Raw genomic sequence first — 26,077 nt, 5'->3', positions numbered from 1 at the left:
TTTGCCAGTCGTTCAGGTGCTATATGAGCCCTATGGCGTATCTTTAATTGAATAGCTTGGCTTCTATTGCAAATAGAGATCTTTCTGGCATTTTCCCAGATATCCTCCCACATTTCTAGAGGATTTCAAACCCCAATTCCTGTCTTTCGATATCTCGTTATATAATGAGTGATAAAGAGTACTGACCGAGGGTAGACCCATTGGCCACAGCACTCTTCTCTCCCTATCCAATTTGGAAGGACTGTCTAATAACGTGGTCTTCTTCTGTATATAATCTCGTATTTGGAAATACCGATAAAGGTCTCCATTAGGCAGTTCAACTGGTGCAACTGCTCAAAAGACATCATAACCTCCCCATCGAACAGGTCCCCTAAGCAAGAGATACCTCTGGACCTCCAGGTTTTAAATGCAGCATCTGTCAGCCCTGGCTGAAAACCTGATGCTCCCACTATAGGAGTATAAGGAGAGTTTTTTGTAGGTTATCCTCATCTTGTCACATTATCCTCCAGGCTTTAATTGTATTTAGTACAATACGGTTTTTGCAATGGTCCATAATAGCTCTCATATTATCTAAAAATAAAAGATTGATGAGGGGACACTTTGCTTGGGAAGTCTCAATGTCTAACCAAATTGATTGCGGGTCACAAGAGACCCAATCAGCTACATAGCATAATAAAGAGCTCAACTGATACCTCCTAAAGTCTGGAAAATCCAGTCCTCCCCTTGCTTGTGGAAGCTGCGCCCTTTCTAATTTGATTAGGGGCCGTCTATGATTCCAAATAAAGGAACCAAGCCAGCCGTGTAGCTTACGCAACGCCAGTCTCGGCAACATCAGAGGGAGCACTCTCATAGGATATAGGAGACGAGGCAGAATATTCATTTTAACTAGAGCTACTCTGCCTAACCAGAATATTGGGAGATCTCCCCAGCGTTGAAGGTCCTGCCTTATTTTCTCTAGTAGGTGTACAAAATTGGCTTTATACAGCTGACCAAATACTGCGGTGATAAAAATGCCTAAGTATAGAAAACCCTCCAGTGACCACTGAAAGGGAAAGCAAGATCCGTCTGATAAATTGGATATATTAGTGAGACCCCCCAACAGCATGGTCTCCGATTTCGTGAAATTGATTTTATAGCCTGAGAACATACTAAATAGATTGATCACTTGAATTAAGCAGGGCATGGATATCAAAGGATTACTTAAGAAAAGGAGGACATCATCTGCATAGAGAGTGATTTTATGTTTGGAGCCACTATGTTAGAGTCGGTTCATATAGCTTCCGCTAGTGGTTCGATTATTAGTGTGAATAATAACGGTGAGAGAGGACATCCCTGACGACAGCCCCTACCCACACTGAAGCTATCCGAACCCAAACCATTCGTAATCACGGCTGCTTTGGAGTCATTGTATAATATTGAGACCCATTTAGAAAATACCCCTCTGACACCGAACCTTTCCAGTGTGTAAAAAAGATATGACCATTCTACCCGATCAAATGCCTTCTCTGCATCCAAGGAGACAACTAACCCCAGTATTCGTCCCTGTTGACAGGCTTGTATCATAATTAAGACCCTTCTAATATTGTTAGTTGATCTACAGTCCTTGATAAACCCCGTCTGGTCCTCTTTTATGATATATGGTAAGACATTCTCCAATCTTAATGCTAATGTTTTAGAAAGGATTTTAAAATCTACATTTAGCAAGGATATTGGTCTGTATGATGAGCAATCTTCTGGGGCCTTTCCTTTTTTAAGAATGAGAGAAATATTTGCTTCTCTCAACGAAGGCGGGAGGCAGCCCTGACTATGTGAGTAATTATACATGTCTATAAGTGGACCAGCCAGTTCCCCAATAAAATCTTCATAAAATTCAACCTGGAATCAGTCTGGCCCAGGTACTTTGCCACTCTGAAGCTGTCTAATTGTGTTGAGTACATCCTGGGTTTTTGGGGGGGCATTCAGGATTGACACCTGCTTTGAGGTTAAATCCAGAAAGGCCAAGTTTTTAAAGAAGGACTCCATCTTCTTAGTTCTATCCCCACAGTCCTGCGATTTATACAATTCAAAATAGAACTTTCTAAAGGCTGTATTGATCCTATTACGATCACAAGTCAGAGTACCAGCACTTTCCCCAATGGACATGATAGCTTGAGGAGCCTTTTTTTACCTAGTGAGATGTGCTAGGTATCTGCCAGGCTTGTCGCCATATTCATATAGTCTTTGCTTTGCAAATAATATTTCCCTCTTTGCTGTTTGGGTAAGTGGAATATTCAAGACTGTCTTAAGGGCTGTGATCCTTTGTAGCTTAGTAATGGAGGACCTATCAACATACGCTGTCTCAACTGCCTTCAAGCGAGCCTCGAGCAGGCACTGTTGTTCTCCCTTTTGTCTTTTCTGGGTCACAGAATATGAGTTGATCAAACCTCGTGCATAAGCCTTAATAGTCTCCCACATGGTCGACAGGTAACTGGCCGTACCTAAATTAATTTCCAAAAAGGTTTTGAATTCCTGAAAAAAATATTTTATAAATTTGCTATCCTTCATTAAGAAATAATCCATACGCCAATGTCGGGAGTCTGTCCCATCGTCCCTAGTCTTAACTTCCATATATTCTGCGGCATGATCAGGCATTGCTATATTACCTATTTTGCAGGACAATATGGAATTCAAAAGGGTCGAGGGAGCAAAAAACATATCAATTCTAGTATGGTACTTGTGTGGATTAGAATAGAAAGTAAAGTCTCTGCCCTGGGGGTGAAGGCACCTCCACACATCTACTTGCCACAGCTCCTTATTCAGATCCCTCAATTGTCTAAATCTAAGAGATATACCCATAGTGCTCTTGGGTATCCTATCTGTCTCGGAGTCCACAATACAGTTAAAATCTCCTCCTATAATTATATAGTGTGCCCCAAAAGCCATCAACTTGGAGAACACTTCTGTTACAAATTTGAATTGTTTTGCCGGGGGGGGTGGGGGGGGGTGGGTGCAATAAAGATTCAAAATAGAAGCAAAGAGGTGCTTCTGCAGCTGTACAGGGCCCTGGTGAGACCACACCTGGAGTACTGTGTACAGTTCTGGTCTCCAAATTTGAGGAAAGACATTCTGGCTATTGAGGGAGTGCAGCGTAGGTTCACGAGGTCAATTCCTGGAATGGCAGGATTGCCTTACACGGAAAGACTGAAGCGACTGGGCTTGTATACCCTTGAGTTTAGAAGACTGAGAGGGGATCTGATTGAAACGTATAGGCTTATGAAAGGACTGGACACTCTGGCAGGAGGGAACATATTTCCGTTGATGGGGGAGTGCCGAACCAGAGGACACAACTTAAAAATACGGGGTAGACCATTTAGGACAGAGATGAGGAGAAACTACTTCACACAGAGAGTGGTGGCTGTGTGGAATGCTCTGCCCCAGAGGGCAGTGGAGGCCCAGTCTCTGGATTCTTTTAAGAAAGAATTGGATAGAGCTCTTAAAGATAGTGGAGTCAAGGGGTATGGAGATAAGGCTGGAACAGGATACTAATTAGGAATGATCAGCCATGATCATATTGAATGGCGGTGCAGGCTCGAAGGGCAGAATGGCCTACTCCTGCATCTATTGTCTATTGTCTATTGTCTATTGTCTATTGTCTATTGTCTATTGTCTAAAATCCCATACTCCTCTCCATTTATTAGGGCTTTAATTAGTATATACCGTCCAGATTTATCTTTTATCTGACTTAAGATTTTGAAAGGAAGATTCTTATGAATGAGAATGACTACTCCCCTACTTTTTGAACTAAAAGATGAGAAAAAGGCCTGGTCAAATCCACCCTGTTGTAATTTTAAGTGCTCTTTGTCAAGTAGATGCGTCTCCTGTAAGAAAGCTATATCAACCCTTTCTTTTTTAAGGTTTAATAATATCTTCTTCCTTTTGATTGGTGAATTACTCCCCTTCATATTCCAGGTGTACCACCTAAGCGAATGGCTAGCCATGATCATCCAGGCAAGCCCGAGACCCCCCCAGGAGGAAGAAACCTACCCAAAACACCTTGAATAAAGACCATGGAAAATTCACAAAAGCAAACATTCTTTAAGACATTTACACCGACACAATTAAAAACTATTCCTAAGTAAAGAAAACAATACAAAACACATTTGAAAGGAGATATTCCCCCTTGCTCCCAGGGGTCATAACTCCCTGTCAATAACCCCACTGTAATCTCTCCTAACTAGTGCCCCGCCCTTGGCCCAGGCATTATAAAATAGAGTAGACAAATTTGTGTGTTCTATAAAACCAAAGTTGAAAGTTGAGTGACCTGCCTCCCCCCCCCCACCTCCAAACCAACACCAACACCTAGGTGCATTTAGCAAGCATAATACAAAATATAAATATATAAAACTACAAAGTTACAATCCCAGCGATTATTAGGAAACTAAGTAAGATGACAGAAGAAAAGAACCTCGCTCTAAAAAAGAGGTAGGACAAAACAACAAACCCCCCTCCAATACAAACCAAATTAGCCACATGGCCTATATAAAAAAAACATTGTGAATAGCATATAAACCCCCCCTCCCCGCCCCCCCAGAGAAGGTAATGAACAAAAACGGATGGAGAAGGCAAAAAGGGTAAACGGGGTGGGGGGGGGGGGGAATAAAATCATTATCCATACAGTTTAAGTCTCACAGTCTATTTAAGAGAGTCAAAGAATTCTTTAGCCTTCTCTGGTGATCCAAAGTCAGGGACATAGAGATGTACAGCATGGAAACAGACCCTTCGGTCCAACCCATCCATGCCGACCAGATATCCCAACCCAATCTAGTCCCACCTGCCAGCACCCGGCCCATATCCCTCCAAACCGTTCCTATTCACACACCCATCCAAATGCCTTTTAAATGTTGCAATTGTACCAGCCTCCACCATATCTTCATTCCATACAAGTACCACCCTCTGCGTGAAAAAGTCACCCCTTAGGTCTCTTTTATATCTTTCCCCTCTCACTCTAAACCTATGCCCTCTAGTTCTGGACTCCCCGACTCCAGGGAAAAGACTTTGTCTATTTATCCTATCCATGCCCCTCATGATTTTGTAAACCTCTATAAGGTTACCCCTCAGTCTCCAACGCTCCAGGGAAAACAGCCCCAGCCTGTTCAGCCTCTCCCTCGAGCTCAGATCCTCCAACCCTGGCAACATCCTTGTAGATCTCCTCTGAACCCTTTCAAATTTCACAACATCTTTCCAATAGGAAGGAGACCAGAATTGCATGCAGTATTCCAACAGTGGCTTAACCAATGTCCTGTCCAGCCACAACATGACCTCCCAACTCCTGTACTCAATACTCTGACCAATAAAGGAAAGCATACCAAACGCTTTCTTCATTATCCTATGTACCTGCGACTCCACTTTCAAGGAGCTATGAACCTGCATCCAAGGTCTCTTTGTTCAGCAACACTCCCTAGGACCTTACCGTTAAGTGTATAAGTCCTGCTACAATTTGCTTTCCCAAAATGCAGCACCTCACATTTATCTGAATTAAACTCCATCTGCCACTTCTTAACCCATTGGCCCATCTGGTCCAGATCCTGTTGTAATCTGAGGTAACTCTCTTCGCTGTCCACTACACCTCCAATTTTGGTGTCATCTGCAAACTTACTAACTGTACCTGTTATGCTTGCATCCAAATCATTTATGTAAATGACAAAAATTGGAGGGCCCAGTTCTGATCCTTGTGGCACTCCATTGGTCACAGGCCTCCAGTCTGAAAAACAACCCTCCACCACCACTCTCTGTCTTCTACCTTTGAGCCAGTTCTGTATCCAAATGGCTAGTTCTCCCTGTATTCCATGAGATCTAATCTTGCTAATCAGTCTCCCATGGGGAACCTTGTCAAACGCCTTACTGAAGTCCATATAGATCACATCTACTGCTCTGCCCTCATCAATCTTCTTTGTTACTTCTTCAAAAAACTCAATCAAGTTTGTGAGACATAATTTCCCACGCACAAAGCCATGGTGACTATCCCGAATCAGTCCTTGCCTTTCCAAATACGTTTATATCCTGTCCCTCAGGATTCTCTCCAATAACTTGCCCACCACCGAGGTCAGGCTCACTGGTCTATAGTTCCCTGGCTTGTCTTTACTGCCCTTCTTAAACAGTGGCACCACGTTTGCCAACCTCCAGTCTTCTGGCACCTCACCTGTGACTATCGATGATACAGATATCTCAGCAAGAGGCCCAGCAATCACTTCTTTAGCTTCCCACAGAGTTCTAGGGTACACCTGGTCAGGTCCTGGGGATTTATCCACTTTTAACCGTTTCAAGACATCCAGCACTTCCTCCTCTGTAATCTGGATATTTTGCAAGATATCACCATCTATTTCCCTACAGTCTATATCTTCCATATCCTTTTCCATAGTAAATGCTAATGCAAAATATTCATTTAATATCTCCCCCATTTTCTGTGGCTCCACACAAAGGCCGCCTTGCTGATCTTTGAGAGGCCCTATTCTCTCCCTAGTTACCCTTTTGTCCTTAATATATTTGTAAAAGCCCTTTGGATTCTTCCTCATTCTACTTGCCAAAGCTATCTCATGTCCCCTTTTTGCCCTCCTGATTTCCTTCTTAAGTCTACTCCTACTTCCTTTATATTCTTTTAAGGATTCACTCAATCTATCCTGTTTATTCCTGACATATGCTTCCTTCTTTTTAACCAAACCCTCAATTTCTTCAGTCATCCAGCATTCCCTATACCTACTAACTTTCCCTTTCACCCTGACAGGTATATACTTCCTCTAGATTCTTGTTATCTCATTTCTGAAGGCTTCCCATTTTCCAGCCATCCCTTTACCTGCAAACATCTGCCTCCAATCAGCTTTCGAAAGTTCTTGCCTAATACCGTCAAAATTGGCCTTTCTCCAATTTAGAACTTCAACTTTTAGATCTGGTCTATCCTTTTCCATCACTATTTTAAAACAAATAGAATTATGGTCACTGGCCCCAAAGTGCTCCCCCACTGACACCTCAGTCACTTGCCCTGCCTTATTTCCCAAGAGTAGGTCAAGTTTTGCACCTTCTCTAGTAGGTACATCCACATACTGAATCAGAAAATTGTCTTGTACACACTTAAAAAATTCCCCTTCACCTAAATCTTGTACACTTATGGCAGTCCCAGTCGATGTTTGGAAAGTTAAGATCCCCTACCATAACTCCCCTATTATTCTTACAGATAGCTGAGATCTCCTTCCAAGTTTGTTTCTCAATTTCCCTCTGACTACTGGGGGGTTTTTAATACAATCCCAATAAGGTGATCATCCCTTTCTTATTTCTCAATTCCACCCAAATAACTTCCCTGGATGTATTTCTAGGAATATCCTTCCTCAGCACAGCAGTAATACTATCCCTTATCAAAAATGCCACTTCCCCTCCTCTCTTGCCTCCCTTTCTATCCTTCCTGTAGGATTTGTACCCTGGAACATTAAGCTGCCAGTCCTGCCCATCCCTGAGCCATGTTTCCGTAATTGCTATGATATCCCAGTCCCATGTTCCTAACCATGCCCTGAGTTCATCTGCCTTCCCTGTTAGGCCCCTTGTATTGAAATAAATGCAATTTAATTTATTAGTCCTACCTTGTCCCTGCCTGCCCTGGCTGTTTGACTCATTTTTGTTTTCAGCTGTACCCGTTTCAGATCAATCTCTTTCCTCACTATTTCCCTGGGTCCCACCACCCCCCTGCACCACCCCCCCACCCCCCCCCCCCCCCACCCCCACCCCCACACCCCACCCTTTCTAGTTTAAATCGTCCCAAGCAGTTCTAGCAAATTTCCCTGCCAGTATATTAGTCCCCTCCCAATTTAGGTGCAATCCGTCCTTCTTGTACAGGTCACTTTTACCCCAAAAGAGATTCCAATGATCCAAAAATGTGAATCCTTCTCCCATACACCACCTCCTCATCCATGTATTCATCTGCTCTATCCTCCTATTCTTGCCCTCACTAGCTCGTAGCACTGGGAATAATCCAGATATTACTACGCTTGAGGATCTTTTTTTAAATTTCTGCCTAACTCTCCCTTCAGAGTCTCAACCTTTTCCCTTCCAATGTCGTTAGTTCCAATGTGGACAATGACCTCTTGCTGGCCCCTCTCCCCCGTGAGAACATTCTGCACCCTCTCTGAGACATCCTTGATCCTGGCACCAGGGAAACAACACACAATTCTGCTTTTTCTCTGCTGGCCACAGAAACGTCTGTCTGTACCTCTGACTACAGAATCCCCTAACACAATTGATCTCTTGGAAAGTGCATGGCTGAAGCAGACCGTTGCTGGGTAACGAAAGGTGTATTGGATATTTAGGCCTCTTAGACACTTCTTTGCCTCATTTAACGCCCTCGTTTTGCAGACCATGGCTGGACAAAAATCCTGAAATAACATAATTCTGGAACCCTTGTGTATCATGGCCTGAGGATCCTTCTCCAGGACTCTGGAGGCTTCCAGGAGCATCTGCTTCTCTTTATAGTATTGGAGCCGGAACAGAACTGGGCGGGGGCGCTGGTCCGACCCGGGCCTGCGTATAGCAACCTGTAGGCCCACTCCACCTGTACCTGGCCTGATCAAGACTCCAACTTTAATATTTGAGGGAGCCATTGCTCCAAAAAAACTGCCAGCTGGCCTTCCTCTTCCCGTTTGGGATGGCCCAGTAAACAAATATTTTTTTCAACAGCCCCGATTGTCGAGGTCGTCGATGTGCTCTTCCAAGGTCCGGACTCGCTGCTCGAGAGCCCGGACCTGGCCCACAGCGGACTTGGCAGCAGCTTCCGAGGTCGCGGCCTTTTGCTCCGACCCTCTGATGCACTGTTCGAGTTTTTCAATTTCTTGGTCGTGCTTCTGCAGCACAACCGAGAACGACTCCCACCTGATCCTGGATTCTTCAATGAAGGTGTTGATCTTCTCCTGCAGCTTGTTGATCCTGGAGATCAGGGTCGCCTCTGCAGGTAAGTTCCCCGAGGCGGCCGCGGGCGTCTCCACTGCTGCTGGGGGGGGGGGGAGGGGTCCCCGCCTGTTGCGAACTGCAGGAATTTTTGCCCTTAGTCATTTTAAGAACAACTGTAAAAATGTGATGTAAAATGACTAACTATGCTGGGCAAAACTATTTTAAATGATTTAAAAGGTGTGGTGAAGGCAGGTGCCCCACTTTGCCCAAGTCTTAGGCAGAGCACTACAGACTCAGACTTGCTCGGTCACCGCCATCTTGAATCTCCCAGACTCACCAAATTTAAGGGCATTGAAATGGTCATTGGATAAACATATGGATGAAAATGGAATAGTGTAGGTTAGGTGGCCTTCAGATTGGTTTCACAGGTTGGTGCAACATCAAGGGCCGAAGGGCCTGCACTATGCTGTAATGTTCTATGTTCTGTGTCTTGACAGACTAGGTTTAATGTACTTTATTCATAAAAAAAACTTTATATACAAACATAGTCACTAAAGCAGTTCAGTTCTGTACAGTCTTTGCATATGAAGAACAAACAAACATCATAGTTTACTTTCCCAACAGTTCCAAAAAACCCAAAAGCATTTCTTAGCTATGCAAGACACTATTTACATATTTTTGAGGCACTGGGAGAGTCCAATTACTGAACAGATGCTCATTGTATTTTGGCAGAAAGACTTCAGACGGGGTCTTTCGCCACTGTGCGTTGGCGGCAGCTGCCCCAAACTTTAGTGCATCCCTCAGCACATAGTCCTGAACCTTGGAATGTGCCAGTCAGCAACACTCAGTTGAGGCCATCTCCTTACTCTTGGAAAACAAACAGGTTTCAGGCAGCATTCTTTCACCAAATTGATGGTCCTCCAGGTGCTGTCAACCTTTGTTTCAATGTCTGTCCGAGGGAACGATCTGTAGAGCACAGAGTCCTGTGTCATGGATCTGCTCAGGATGGGCCTCAACAAAACTCTGTATCTCTCTCCAGACTTCCTCTGCAAAGGATTTTCCAGAATGAGAGGTGTGACGGTCTCTACACCACCAACCCCACCACGCCCCCCAATGTGCAGTAGCACACAGAGACTGGTCGTACATGAAGGATCTGACTGGCAGCGCCCTTCTCACCACCAGCCGAGCTATGTCTTGGTGCTTGTTGGAAAGTTCTGGTGATCAGCCATTCTGCCAAATTACTTTGACAGTTTGCTCAGGAAACAGCCTGACAGGATCCACCCTCTCTTTTTGTTGCGGTGTCACAAGGACATTACATGCTGACCACTTCCTGATGGACTGATGGTCAAAAGTCTTTTTCTTTGCGAATGTCTCGATGAAGGATGGGTGACATGGGCCAGTCCAACTATTTGGAGGCCAGTCCCATCGTTCTGTTGAATCTAAATTCAGCTGTCCACTTTAAACACTTTTTAATGACTGGATACTTTTGTAATCTTGATTAAATTTGTGTTTGAAACTCAAATGTACATTTTAAACAGCTGCTAACAGTCAGCTCATATCAGTGAGGAGAATAGAACATTAAAATTACTGATATTGTCGAGATAGAAATGGAAAAGACATGTTTGCTTACAAATGGTTAATAATTTGGTATCTATTCAATTTTCAATAGGAGCATAAATGGAGTCTGCCTGGATTACATCAGCGGCTCAGAGCGGGAGGTTTGTACCCATCCCCTGTATAGGGAGTGAGTAATGAACCAAGACCTTCACTGTTCTTGGCTTCTCTCTCTGTGTAACAGGAAGCTGCCCTGTAGATTGAGGTTGTGAATTTGGGTGTAACACATGCTGATGTATTTTGACTTTCTGTTCCAGGGAAACCTGCCCCCTGACTATCACATCAGTTTGATCGATATTGGGCTGGTCATAGAGTACTTGATGGGAGGAGCATATCGCTGCACTTACACAAGGAAAACATTCCGCACTCTCTACAATAATTTATTTGGGCCAAAACGGGTAAATATAGTCCTGATCTTTAAGTAAAAACAATAATTTCTGATACGATTGGAATGAAAGGTGTTTAAAGTTCACACTGTAACCTCCAGGGCTCCCCGTTAGGACAGCAGTCACCCTGTGAGCAGGACAAGAATACATGCGCGCATGCACTCTGACTGTTCCAGATTTCAATTGCTACCCATTCTTGGGCTGCAGGGTTCAGTTAGCTAATCTCATTTGAGGCTGAGAGTTTTCAGGAGTCAATCATTCAGTTGGGCTTGTGTTACAGGTGACCAAGATTAGGTAAGGACAGCAGCTTTCCTTCCCTAAGGAACCCTTGTGAGTAAGGTATGTTTTATGATAAATGACATCTTTATTTTATTTCCGAGAGCAGTCTTTTACAGATTTTCCAAATGCAATTCAAACTGTAAACCACTGCAGTGTAAACAAAACACAATGGACAAATGTTATTCCAAGGTGACAGGGATCTTGGCTTCTGGCAGGAAAGTAGGCAAGGGCCCCTTGTCGCAGTAACTCAAGTGGTACCACATTCCAGCACCTTTCAGCACAGTTGCTGGCTTTCCTTTCTGGGTGGGTTACTCTTCGGATGGTCAGTGTGGACTGGTTGGGCTGAAAGGCCTGTTTCCACACTGTAGGGGATCTAATCTAATCAGGGAATCTAATCTAACCTTAAGGTTAAGAAACCCAGGAACAGAAATCCCCCCACCAAGAACTGCCAGCCAATCAGAAGACAGCATTGCTTGTTACAATCTGTGGGATAGATTATTATGCTAAGAATCTCACCAAAGATCCAGGATCATTCAGGAATCCAGGCCACAAAGACTGAGGGCATTTGGAGTCCAGGGAGGGACTCACTGGCGATCGGAAAACACAGGTACTGGGGGCAACTCTCAATGGTTCCCCCGTCCTAATCTGTGGACATAGGCAATTAGGGACCTCTACTTGTCCCTGTGCTAATTACCCTCCCTGCTGCTGATTGAATGCTGATTGTTGTGGGATTAAGCCTTTAAATGGGTGAAAGTGAGGACTAAAGATGCTGGAGCTCAGAGTCAAGATTAGAGTGGTGCTGGAAAATCAGAGCAGGTCAGGCAGCATCCGAGGAGCAGGAAAATAAATGTTTCGGGCTGGAGCCCTTCATCAGGAATCAGTATTAATTGCACATGCAAAGACTTCAATTAGTGTCAGGGTAGGAAGCCCATCTATGAGCCTTCCTGTCCTCACATCATCGGGGAATAGGTGAGAAGGTGCTGTGATTCCGTATAACAACACCTTCCCAACCACTAAATGCCCTTCAATTTCCTTCTCTTATTAATTCAGTAATGATCTCCAAAGTCTCTGATCTCTCTACAAGCCAAGCTGTTCTCTAATCACTGGTCAGTGACTCCTTACTCCCTTCTTAATTATTGGTGATTTCACTGAGAAACAGTTGCAGACCTTTACCTCATAATCACAGATTAACATCGTTGGTGAAATAATTTGGGCTGTTTCTGATGACAATGTAAAGAAAATATGTGTAAATATTAATCATTTTTCTCATTCTGCTCTGGCAGGCGACCAGTCCCTACTCTCTGTTTGCTAATCTATTTCGTTCTGTCTTCCTGCAGCCAAAAGCTCTGAAACTTCTGGGGATGGAGGTGAGTGATATTTGAAGTATTCTTGATGCAGAGTTTTTGATGTACAGTTGGTTTTTGATTCCTTTTGATTCTTGGTACCTTGATCCTTGGGGCAGCGCAGTGGCTCAGTGGTTAGCACTGCTGCCTCACAGTGCCAGAGACCTAGGTTCAATTCTGGCCTTGAGTGACTGTGTGGAGTTTACACATTCTTCCTGTGTCTGCATGGGTTTCCTCCAGGTGCTCAGGTTTCCTCCCACAATCCAAAGATGTGCAGGTTAGGTGAATCAGCCATTCTAAAAAAAATGCCCATAGTGTTATGTGCTTTAGTCAGAGGGAAATGGGTTTGGGTGGGTTTCTCTTCGGAGGGTTGGTGTGGACTTGTTGGGCTGAAGGGCCTGTTTCCACACTGTAGGGAATCTAATCTTGGTATATTCCATTTTTCCCTGTCAAACTGTTCCTTCTCCCAGGACTGAGTCTTATTCCATCACTAGCAGCTTGCCTTCAGTGTTTGCCCTTTCTAACCCCTTCACATTGAGATTGAGCCTTTGCATCATTTGCTTTAACCAACAAGACTGACCTTTTAATCAAAGGTGATCATTTCGCACAGTTTCCTATTACTGAATGGAATCCTTTGATTTCTCTTAAACAAAGAGTGAAGAATATGACAATGTAGGTATTGAGAGTAATTCCATATATAAAGAGGCAATTACATAGGTAATATAGTAACTGCCTATGGAATGAGATAATTCCATTGGGTTACAGGGAAGTGGTGGGTGCGACATGGTAACTCTACATAACAATGTCCATGTAACGTGGTAACTATGTTACTAATAGTGCTGTAACACTATGTACAGGTGGACACATACATGATAGGAAGGTTACAAGTAATGGTAAGATTAAAGTTGCAGCTTCAGTGCTGTGTTCCAATGATTTTGTGTTGACACTACACCCCCAATAAGATAGATGGAGAAACAACATTCATAAGAAAATACATAACATAAGACATTGGAGCAGGAGTAGGCCATCTGGCCCTTCGAGCATTAAGATCATGGCTGATCTATTTGTGGCCTCAGCTCACCATAACCCTTAATTCCTTCATTATTCAAACAAAATCTATCTTAGCTTTAAAAATATTTACTGAAGTCGTGTCAACTACTTCACTGAGTAGGGAATTCCATAGATTCACAACCCTCTGGGTGAAGAAGTTCCTTCTCAATTCAGTCCTAAATCTGCTCCCCCTAATTTTGATGCTATGCCCTCTTGTCCTAGTTTCACCTGCCAGTGGAAACATCCTCTCTATGTCTCTCTTGTCTACTCCCTTCATAATTTTATATGTTTCTGTAAGATCCCCACTCATTCTTCTAAATTCCAATGAAAATAATCCCAGTCTACTCAGTCTCTTCTCATAAGCCAACCCCCTCAACTCCAGATTCAACCGAATGAACTTCCTCTGGAGCCAGTACATCCTTTCTCAGGTAAGGAGACCAAAACTGCATGCAGTACTCCAGGTGTGGCCTCACCAGCACCCTGTACTCCCTGCTTTTAAACTCAGTCCCTTTAGCAATGAAGGACAAAATTCTATTTGCATAGCAGCATGCTGCAACTTTTTACCATTCAAGTAATAGTCCTTTTTACATTATACCTACCAAAATGGATGACTTCACATTTATTAACATTGTATGCCACCTGCCAGACCTTGCCCACTCATTCAATGTATCTATGTTCCTCTGCAGAATTTCACAGTCCTCTGCACACTTCGCTGTACCACTGATCTTAGTGTCATCTGCAAACGTTGACACATTGCACGTGGTCCTCAACTCCAAATCATCTATGTAAATGATGAATAATCGCGGTCCCAACACTGATCCTTGAGGCTCACCACTAGTTAGTGATTACTAACCAGAATAGCACTCATTTATCCCCACTCTTTGCTTCCTGTTAGTCAACCAATCCTCTATCCCCATTAATAATTCACCCATAACGCCATGCATCTTTACCTTATGCAGCAGCCTCTTGTACAGCACCTTGTGAAAGACCTTTTGGAAATCTAAGTACACCACATCTACTGGGTCCCCATTGTCCACCGTGCTCATAATATCTTCATAGAATTCCAAAAGATTAGTTAAACATGACCTGCCCTTCATGAACCCATGCAGCGTCTGCCCAACGGGACAATTTCTGTCTAGATGCCTTGCTATTTCTTCCTTGATAATAGACTCAAGCATCTTCCCCATGACAGAAGTTAAGCTAACCGTTCTATAGTTCCCCAACTTTTGTCTAGTACCCTTTTTAAGTAGTGGCATCACATTTGCTGTTTTCCAAACTGCTGGAACTATCCCAGAGTCTAATTAATTTTGGAAAATTACCACAAACACACTTGCTATTTCTCCCACCATCTCTTTTAGTACCCTGGGTTGCATTCCATCAAGGCCAGGAGATTTGTCTAGCCTGGGATCCATTAGCTTACCCAACACTGCCTCATCTCTGATAATGATTTGTTTTCTGGTCCTTATCTACCTTTTTCTCTTTGTCAGTTACTGGCATGTTATTTGTGTCCTCCACTGTGAACACCAACACAAAATACCTATTCAATGCCTCAGCCATTTCATCATATCCCATGATTAAATGCCCCTTCTCATCCTCTAAAGGACCAATGTTTACTTTAGCCACTCTTTTGTTTTGTTTTATATATGTATAGAAACTTTTGCTATCTGTCTTTACATTCTGTGCTAGTTTTTTTCTCATGTTCTATCTTACTTTTCTTTATAGCTCTATTTGAGGCTTTCTCATGAAATTAATGCTTACTTATTCCCAATGCCTGTTGTCCACATGGCTTGCAACAATCAATATTGGTCCCAATTTCTTGACCCTTTCCCCAGCTTATATTGCACTGTCCACTCCAAAATATAAGAACCTCCTTCCTGTGAATTGGTGTCCAGGATATTCCGAGTGCATCACAAGGAATCAGATATTCATCTAAAACAGCAGCAGCACCCTGCCCTTGTCCTCCATCCTGTGATTCTCAGATTTCCAGCATGAACAGCTATTTGTCCTTATTTTGCTTTACTCGTCATGTTAGTGTAATTAGATACAATGCTGGCATTTTGTACACACCATAACCCCGATTACTCCCAAATTTAAACCTTTCCCCAACGTCACTTTTATTTTCTTTATCATTTTTATTTTCCAAACGGAGGATGAAAGTACTAGGTTTAAAAATGACTTTTTGAATAAAACAGATGTATAGACCTTTGAGATGAGCCTGGTTTCTGGTCATCCTTATGCCTGCTAGCCCTTGGTTTTTTTCCCTTTCTGTGACCTGGCATCATGGAAAGTGCTGGTGAATGAGTGATGTGTGATGTGAAAGAATATTTGGTATGTGCTACTAACACTGCTTGTGGCCTGTCCCAGGATGATGAACCACCCTCAAAATCTAAGAGGAAGAAGAAAAAGAAGAAGAAAAAGGAAGAAGAGATTGACATTGATGAGGATGACCCAGCCATTGGCCGATTCACCTACCCGTTCCATGAGCTGCTAGTGTGGGCTGTGTTGATGAAACGTCAGAGAATGGCATTGTTTTTCTGGCAGCATGGTGAAGAAGCTTTGGCCAAGGCCCTGGTTGCCTGCAAGCTTTACAAAGCCATGTCAAATGAATGTTCTGGCAGTGAGCTCGTGGATGACATCTCGCAGGACCTGGAAAACAACTCAAAGTCAGTCCCCCTTCCTTTCAACCCCACATTCCTTTCTCTTTACTTTTTTTAAAATGGTGGCTCCTGTTCTTCTCCAAAATGCAGTTGTCTCTTTGCGGCCTATTAAAAATTCATAAACAGCCTAACATTGGTCAAGGACCTGTGAACTACTCAGTCACATGTCTGTGACAGCTTCTCTTCCTTTCTGCTCTCTCACTATTTCTTTCTCTTTGTTTGAAGGGATTTTGGGCAGCTTGCTGTTGACTTGTTAGACCAATCATACAAGCACGATGAGCAGGTGGCCATGAAACTGCTGACATATGAGCTGAAGAACTGGAGCGATTCGACCTGCCTGAAACTGGCAGTGACAGCAAAACACCGCGACTTCATCGCACACACTTGCAGCCAGATGCTGCTGACTGACATGTGGATGGGGCGGCTTCACATGCGGAAAAATCCCGGCCTTAAGGTGCAGTTCTCAGGTCGCTGCTTAAATCGCAAACTATAAATGCAAACCCATTCATCTTTTTATAATTATAATCATAATATCTTGTCATTTATCCTTTTGATTCTCCCACCATGGTGCATCTTTAAAAATCTTGTATTGCTCAATGATTGCAATTTTTTTTATGTCCAAGGGATGTGATTGTGACTGGCTCGGCCAGCATTTATTGTCCATCCCCAATAAAAGATGCAAACACGTTGCTGTAGCTCTGCAGTATCACATATTCACGACCAGTTAAAGAAAGTGTCTTTTCTTCCCCAAAGGGCATTACTAAAGACAATGAGTTTTTACAACAAACAACAATGATTATGTGGTCATTTAGTATCAGCTGTTTGTTTCAGATTTTTTAAAATTCAAATTCGACCATCTGCCACGCTGGCATTTGAACCCAATCTTAAGATCACTGAGGTTTTGAATTATTGTCCAGTGACATAGCCTCTACACCACCACTTCCCCAGATTATTGGCGTTTCCTCAATTACAATCAGTGACTCCTCTTCAACATGACATACTTCTCTGTACTGTGCTTAGTGACATTCTGAAGAAATGGCAAGTTTAAACAGAAAGAAAGAACTTGTATCTTTCCAGCACGTTATCCATGTGAAAACATTTGTCAAGGGATTGTTAATGTGGCGAGTGAAATTAAACTGTAATGTGATATGTTATGCATAGTTCAAGTGTTTCCATGTTCTATGTGGTATTTTTATTTAGATCTAACTGCCTGCATCTTAAATATAAATGGTTATAAAATCAATTAATAAATCAGTCCTGTGGTCACTTTTCATCCTGAACGTACTTTACTAACATGTGATTTTGATTTCCTGTCAGATTATGTTGGGCATCGTATTTCCACCAGCCATTCTCTTCATGGACTTTAAAAGTAGCGATGATTTGTCGTATGAAGCAACTGGTGACAATGAACAGGGGAAAGACAGGGAGGAGGACAATGTAAGTGGGTCAGAAGGGAATGGGATGGGGCAGAAATGGGCACCCAGTGGGTGGGGAATGACTGTTGGGATGAGGGGATAATCCATGAAGTTTAACATTAAAAAACTAAAACAGGAAAATCGGAGTCCAAGCAAGTGAATGATGTGTTCAGCATGGGACTGAGCTTTGTTGACCAGGAGTACATTGTCTGGTGTGAAGTACTGACCAGACGAGTACATTGTCCTGTGTGGAGTACTGACCATGTACAATGCACCATGTGAAATTCTATTATTGTTATTTCAGGATGCAAACACTGAGGCTGTTTCAAGAAAAGGGGATGAAGAAGATGGGATGGAAAATCACAGAAGCATCCCAATTGGAAGAAAGATTTATGAGTTCTACAATGCACCAATTGTTAAATTCTGGTTCCATACTGTAAGTTCTGGCTTTATATGTAGAGCAATAGAGTCATAAAGCATGGAAACAGACCCTTTGGTCCAACCAGTCCATGCCAACCATAATCCAAAACTAAACTAATCCCACCAACCTGCACTTGGCCCATATCCTACCAAATATTTCTTATTCATGTACTTATCTAAATGTCTTTTAAATGTTGTAACTAAACCCACATCTCCCACTTCCTCTGGAAGTTCATTCAATATATGAATCTCTGTGTAAAATAATTGCCCTCATGTCTTTTCGAAATGTCCCTCATCTTGAAACCCCACCTGAGGAAAAAGACACCTGCCATGCACCTTATTGATAGCCCTCATGATTTTATAAACCTTTATGAAGGTCACCTGTCAACCTCCAGTGAAAAAAGCCCCAGCCTATCCAGTCTATTTTTATAACTCAAACAGTCCATTCCTGGCAACATCCTGGTAGCTGTTTTCTGAACCCCGTCCAACTTAATAATATCCTTCCTATAACAGGGCAACCAGAACTGGACACAATACTCCAGAAGAGGCCTCATCAATATCCTCCACAACCTCAAAGTAACATCCCCAACTCCTTTACACAAAGGTGTGAGCAATAAAGGCAAGTGTGCTAAATGCCTTCTTAACCACCCTATCTATGTGTCATCTAAACTTTAAAGAATTATGTACCTGGACCCCTAGGTCTCTCTGTCCTACAACACTACCCAAGGCCCTACTTTTAATTGTATAAGTCTTGCTTTAGTTTGTTTACCAAAGTGCAATATCTTGCATTCATCCAAACTAAATTCCATCTGCCATTCTTCAGCCCATTGATCAAGGTCTCTTTGTAACTTAGGTAGCCTTTTTCACTGTCCACTATTCCACCAATCTTGCTGTCATCTACAAACTTACTATTGTGTTTTCCATATTCTCATCTAAATCATTTACATCAATAACAAACAAAACTGGACCCAGCACCGATCCCCAGAACATTGCTTGTCATAGGCTTCCAGTTCGAAAAACAACAATCCACTATCACTCTTTGTCTCGTGCTGTTAAGCCAATGTTGTATCCAATAGGCAAACTCACCCTGAATCCCATTTGATCTAACTTTACCAACTTTAGTCGACTGTACTGAACATTGTCAAAGATTTTACTAAGGTCCATGTAAACAACGTCTATTGCTCTGCGCTTGTCAACCTTCTTGGTTAATTCCTCAAAAAACTCAATCTAGTTTGTGAGACATGACTTCCCTCACACAAAACCATGCTGACTATCCCTCTCTAAATGCAGATAAATCCTATCTTTCAGAATCACTTCCAACAACTTACCCACCACCAAATTCAGACTCTCAGGTTCATAGTTCCTAGCCTTCTCCTTACATCCTTTCTTAAATAAAGGCACAACGTTAGCCACTTCCTAGTCATTCAGCACATACCTGAATATGTAAGTGATACAAGCATTTCTGCAAAGGGCTCTGCAATTTCCTCCCTAACTTTCCACAACATTCTGGGATAGACTAGATCAAGTCCCAGAGATTTATCTACCATTATACTTTCTAAGAACTCCAGCGCTTCTCTTCTGTCATGTGAATTGTTTTCAAAACCTCGATATTTATTTCCCAGAGTTCTCTAATCTCCGTTTCTATCTCTACAGAAAAAAACTGATACAAAATATTCATGTAATATCTACCCCATCAACCTCATTGATCTCTAAGGGGCCCTACTCTCTGTCTCTATTGCTCGTTTGCTTGTAATGTACTTGTAGAATTTCTTTGGATTATCCTTAACCTTATTTGTCAAGGCTATCTTGTATCCTCTCTTTACCTTCCTGATCTCCCCCTTAAGAATGCCCCTACACTTTTTATACTCTTCAAGAGATTCATTTGAACTCAGTTGTTTACATCTAATATACGATCTTTTTATTCTTGATGAGAGCCTCAATACCTTTATTCATCCATTGTTCTCTAGTCCCACCAGCCTTACCTTTGACTCTAACAGGAATATAGTGACTCTGAACTCTCATTATTACACTTTTGAAAGCCTCCCACTTATCAGATGTCCCTCTACATGCAAACAGTCTACTCCAATTAATTTTTGAAATTTCCTGTCTTGTACCATTAAAATTTGCCTTACTCCAATTAAAAACTTTAATTTGCATGCAAGATTTGTTCTTTCTCATAACTACTTTAAAATTACTAGAATTATGATCACTACACCCAAAGTGTTGCCCTGTGATCACTTCACTCACTTGCCCTGTTTTATAAAGGCAACAATGTTTCTCTAGTAGAAACATTTACATATTGATAAAGGAATTTTTTTTGAATATATTTAACAAATTCTTCCCCATGCAAACCTTTAACACTATGGTAATCCCAATCAATGTTTAGAAAGTTAAAATCACCTCTTACCATCTTATTAATCTTACATATATCTGAGATCTCTACATTTTTTGTTTCCCAATTTCTGGGGAAGGGGGTCTATTGGACAATTCCATCAAGGTTGAGAGTAAGTTGCTGGAAAAGCACAGCAAGTCAGGCAGCATCCGAGGAGTAGGAGAATTGATGTTTTGGGCCGAGCCCTTCATCAGGAAAACATTTTCCAGCAACACACTCTCAATTCTGATCTCCAGCATCTGTAGACCTCACTGTCTCCTAATCCCATCAAGGTGATCATTCGTTTTTTTTTAATTTCTAATTTCAACTCATTTTCACAGGATCATTTTTCAGAAATATCTTTTCTAGTTACAGTAGGAATGTTTTCTTTCATCAAAAACACCATCTCTACTCCTGTTTTGCCTCCCTGACTATCCTTCCTATAGCATCTGAAACCTGGAATATTGAGCTGCCAGTCCTGCCCATCCCTCAGTCAAGGTTTCATAATAGCTATGATGTCCCAATCTTATGATGCCAAACATACCCTGACTTCATCAGCCTTACCTATAAGACCCCTTGCATTGAAATAAATTCAGTTTAATTCTTCAGAGTTACATTGTTCACTGACTTGCTCTTGTCTGTCTTTTCTAATTAATTTGTTCTTTTCTGAGTCAAACTCATCCATCTTTCTATTTACTCTGCTACTTAGGATCCCTCCATCCCATTTCTCTCATAGTTTACAATCTCCTTTAATAGAATTAGTAAATCTTCCCACTGGGATATTCATTCTTTTCTAGTACAGGTGAAACCTAATCTTTTTGATCAGGTTTTTTTTCTGCCCCAGAAGAGATTCTAATGATCTAAGAACCCAACTCCTTGAGCATTGCACCACCTCTTCAACCACTGATTTATTTTCATATCCTTTTATTCTTTCCCTTATTTGAGTTTGGCACCGGGAGTAAACCAGAGATTACTACTTTTGAGTTCTGTTTTTTACTCTTCTATCTAACCTTTTATATTTACTCTGTAAAGCCTTTATCTTTTCCCTATGTCATTCCTACCGATGTATACAATCACTTCTAGTTTCTAACTCTCCCCTGTAACAATGTGCTTCAAACATTTTGAGATGTCCTTAATCCCGGCACCAGGAATGCATCATTCTATCCCAGATTCATGCACACTTTCACAGAATCTTCTGTCTGTGCTCTTGATAGGACAGTTCCCTATAACAATTGTTGTTTTAAATTTTGTCAAACCCCAGCCTAACGTAACATTCATCCCTAGCGCCCAAGATCTGACTGTCTCTTGTATTTCCCTCTAAGAGACTATTCTATTCAACAGTACCCAAAACTGCGTATGTGTTTGACAGAGGAATAATCATAGTGACTTCTGAAATACCTTCTTACCTTTCCTGACAGTCACCCAATTATCTGACTGATCCTGCTGTGTAATCACTTCTCTATCTATTACCTACTAGGCAGTGGTAATGTCACTGGACTAGTAATCTCAAACCTGAAGCTAACATTCTCAGCAAATGGGTTTGAATCCCACCATGGCAGATGGTAAAATTTGAACTCAATAAAAAGTCTGATCTTAAAAATATTCACCTAATGGTGACCACTGTTGTAAAAACCCATGTGGTTCATTAATATCCTTGAGAGAAGGAAATCTGCTTTTCTTCCTTGTTCTGGCCTGAATCTGATTCCATACCCACAACAATGTTTAAAGTCAACTGCCATCAGGGGAACTAGGGATAGCCAGCGATGCCAACATCTCATGAATGATGAAAAAAATTGAATTAAGAGCAGGAGTGGACCATTCAGTCCCTTGAGCCTGCTGTGCCAGTCAATATGATGATGGTTGATCTGACTGTGGCTTCAACTCCACTTTCTCACCTAGTTCCTACACCCTTTGACTCTCTTGTTGTTCAAGATACTATCTAATTATGCTTTTAAAATATTAAAAGCTATCTGGGGAAGAGAATTCCGCAGACTCAAGATCATCTGAGGGAAAGAAAATTCTCCTCATCGCCATATTTTTAACTGTATCCCTTCAACTCTCCCTCAAGCGAAAACATCCTTTAATATCCATCCTGTCAACTCTGCTCAGAAACTTATGTTTCAATAGGGTCACTTCTCATTCTTCTGAATACAAATTATAGAAGCCTCCCTTCCTTTGAGGTTAAACTGGTAGGCCTGTGGTTACTGGACTTCTGCTTACAACCTTTTTGAACAAGGATGTAATTTGTAATTGTCTGGCTCTCTGGGAACTTCTCTTGAGTGAAAGTTTATGGCCAGTACCTCATCAATTTTCACTCTCACTTCCTTCAATATCTTTGGTGTACTGTATTCATCCGGTCTTTTATCAACTTGAAATACTGTCAGGCTAATCAGTAATTCCTCATCAATTTTGAATCCTTCCTAATGTAGACTTATCTCTTCTATCACTATAGTCTAAGTAGGATCAACATCCTCCATTCCTCTTCCTACCCTCCTTTCACTATTAATGTGCCAAAGAAGACTCCTTGCTGATCCCAATAGAATCAGTTGACCCACAATTAGTTATTGTTATTCTGGGTTGTTGTTCTTTCCTACTGTCATCCTAACATTGTGATACAGTGAACAATGTCTCCTTAATGTCTCCTCATTGACACTTGATCCACTTGGCACACTTCATCCCCAAGAAGTGGGGAGATGGTGACATAGTGGTATTATCACTTTAATAGTAAATCAGAAACCCAGGCTAATGCTCTGAGGTCATGGTTCAAATCCACCTTGATAGATGATGACATTTGAATACAGTAAAAAAACTAGAATGAAATACTAGACTAATGGCAACTGTGTGATCACTGTTGATTGTCATAAATACCAATTAGGTTCACCAGTGTTCCTTTCAGGAAGGAAATCTGTCATCCTTACCTGATCTGGCATATATGTGAGAACATACCTACAGCAATTAACTTTTCAATGTCCTCTGAAATGGCTCTAGCAAGCCAGCAAAGCCGACATAAAACATAGAATCCCTACAGTGAAGAGGCCATTTGGCCCATGGAGTCTACACTGACCCTCTGAAGACCTTCCCAGCCATATTTATATTGGCTAATCCACCTAGCCTGCACATCTGTGAACACTCAGGGCAATTTAGCATGGCCAGTCCATCTAACCTGCACATTTTTGGACTGTGGGAGGAAACAGGAATACGCGGCAGAAACCCACATAGTCCCAAGGAAAATGTGGAGACTCCACACAAGCAGTCACTTGAGGATGGAATCGGATCTGGGTCCCTGACACTGTAAGGCAGCAGTGCCAGCCACTGATCCACCATGCCACCCCACGTACATCCCATGAATGAAAGAAAAAGAAATCCTACACCAAGCAATATAATTAGCAGCTTGTTCTGTACATGCATCACCCTCTGAGTGGAAAACGTTACCCCTCCAGTCCTTTTTAAACCTTCCCCCTCTCACCTTACATTCTGCTCTCTAGTTCTGGACTTCCCTACCCTGGGAAAACACCTTGGCTATTCACCCTACTGATGCCTCTCATGATTTTATAACCTTCTATAATGTCACCCCTCAGTCTCCTTTTATCACTTGCTGCTTTGCAACTACGGGGAGGATGGATGACTTACCTAGCCAAATGGTTTCTTACCTTGTACCGAGGAATATTTAACACCAGCCTTGCCCTTCCCTGAGCCAGATCTCTGTTACAGTGATGTCATCATATTTCTACTTGAGAATATGCGCATGTAATTCCCCAAACTTCTTGACTAGATCCTATGCATCCACATGTATGCAGAGTAACCTTGATTTAGACTTTTAGTGCTTTCCCTCCTGCTCCAACTTCACTCATTGAATTAATATTCTTTGTATTAGTGCTATGCATCACTTCAAGAATGTATAGGGGTATATTCCATCAGGGACTCAGATGACACTTGAAAAGGACAATTTAGCATGACCATGAGGAAAGATAATGGTGACGGACTAATTGACAGACTGGCACAATGGGCTGAATGGCCTTCTGTATAGCAAGATGCTATAATATTGTGGACAAGGGATTGAGGATTTGTGGAATGTGGGAATGTTAATCCATCAGAAAATTGCAGAAGTGCTTGCCCCTCATAAGCCCTTATCCTAATCACTTTATTTTCGAATTATGATATTTTGAAATTCTGCTTTAGATATTTTAATGGAATTGTACAGTACAGAAGGAGCTGATTCAGTCAGTTGTGCTTGCACTGGTCTTTATTGATACAGTTCCACTCCCTCTGATATTTCAGCTTGCAAATACACTGTTATTGATTTTTGTACACCCTGTGAAATTATAAATACTCCTTATTCAAAAAGCATCTCTGTTCATTCTTCCACAGATGGCATATCTTGCTTACTTGTTGCTCTACAACTATGTAATACTGGTGAAGATGGATGGCTTGCCCTCGATTGCAGAATGGGTTCTCATCTCATATATTTTGATGTTGGCAATTGAGAAAATCAGGGAGGTGAGAAAGCCGTATCATTTTATTACTTTCAAATTTGAGCTTTCAGTTATGGTGTCCCCAAAATGGGGATCTCTATTTCTGTACTTTTAACCTTAACAGGGGAGAATCTAAAGGGGAAGAGTAACTTTGGGAAAATGTCATTGACCATGCAGAAAGGTCACTGGTTTTGGAGGGAGTGACACTGGTCAGTTGGAGAGGTCAGTTTTTGGGGCAGTATATGTCTTGAGGGTTAAAGATCACTGACCACAGGACAAGTCAAAGGATGTAGCAGAATGGTCATCAGCTGAAGTGAAAGGTCGCTAATCCATTGACGGTTTCATTCAACCTACTGCCTGCCAAGTTATTAAACTCCAGTAATTTTCTGTAAGGACTCTGAGAAACCTGTCCCATTTGTATGCATACTTTTAGGATCCACCCCCTCTGCCTTTACAAGAAAAATTCCAAGAGGATGATTCACCATCTGTGAATATTGATGAAGATTAACGACAACATCAAACTTAATGAAAAGGCAGATAATTGCACAAATTCAGGTGGAAGGAGATTGGACAAAATATAAAAAAAGAGCAGGTTAACTAAAATTTTTAAATATTACCTATAGCTTTAGAATTAGAATCCCTACAGAGTAGAAACAGGCACTTCAGCCAACAAGTCTACACCGACCTTCCGAAGAGTAACCCACCTAGACCCCTACCCTATCATCTTATATTTACCCCTGACTAATGCCCCTAACCTAAACATGGGCAATTTAGCATGGCCAATTCACCTAACCTGTACATCGTCAGATTCTGGGAGAAAACCAGAGCACCCAGAGGAAACCTATGCAGGCACAGGGAGAATGTGCATACTCCACACAGACAGTTGCCCAAGGCTACAATTGAACTCAGGTCCCTGGTGCTGTGAGGCAGCAGTGCTAACCACTGAGCCACCATGCTGCCCCATGAAAAAGATCAATGAAGATGGAAAAAATAGAGAATGAGAAAAAACTCGCTAGAAACATCAAAACAAACAGTAAGAACCAATATAGATATTTAAAAACAAAAAAGAGTTTTTAAAGTTAACATTGGATAATAATTAGTGAGTCTGGGAAATTAATAATGGAAAATAAAGGGCTTGTACACAAATTATTATTTTGCAACAG

The 26,077-nt window shown here is 41.9% G+C and overlaps 1 protein-coding gene across 2 annotated transcripts in view; it reads left to right on the top strand.

Annotated features, from left to right (window-relative positions):
* Positions 1 to 26,077, top strand: part of trpm1a (transient receptor potential cation channel, subfamily M, member 1a) — a 77,230-nt gene that overhangs the window by 29,625 nt on the left and 21,528 nt on the right. For both annotated transcript variants that reach the window (XM_072552760.1, XM_072552759.1), the window contains exons 14-20: positions 10,779 to 10,919; positions 12,524 to 12,553; positions 15,944 to 16,242; positions 16,462 to 16,690; positions 17,554 to 17,673; positions 17,956 to 18,087; positions 24,811 to 24,939. In XM_072552760.1, coding sequence (XP_072408861.1) covers positions 10,779 to 10,919; positions 12,524 to 12,553; positions 15,944 to 16,242; positions 16,462 to 16,690; positions 17,554 to 17,673; positions 17,956 to 18,087; positions 24,811 to 24,939 — 1,080 coding nt within the window. The remainder of the gene's footprint in view (positions 1 to 10,778; positions 10,920 to 12,523; positions 12,554 to 15,943; positions 16,243 to 16,461; positions 16,691 to 17,553; positions 17,674 to 17,955; positions 18,088 to 24,810; positions 24,940 to 26,077) is intronic.

Source organism: Chiloscyllium punctatum, chromosome 33, assembly GCF_047496795.1.
Source record: "Chiloscyllium punctatum isolate Juve2018m chromosome 33, sChiPun1.3, whole genome shotgun sequence".
NCBI classification, from domain to species: domain Eukaryota; kingdom Metazoa; phylum Chordata; class Chondrichthyes; order Orectolobiformes; family Hemiscylliidae; genus Chiloscyllium; species Chiloscyllium punctatum.
This window is presented reverse-complemented; position numbering and strand designations above follow the sequence as displayed.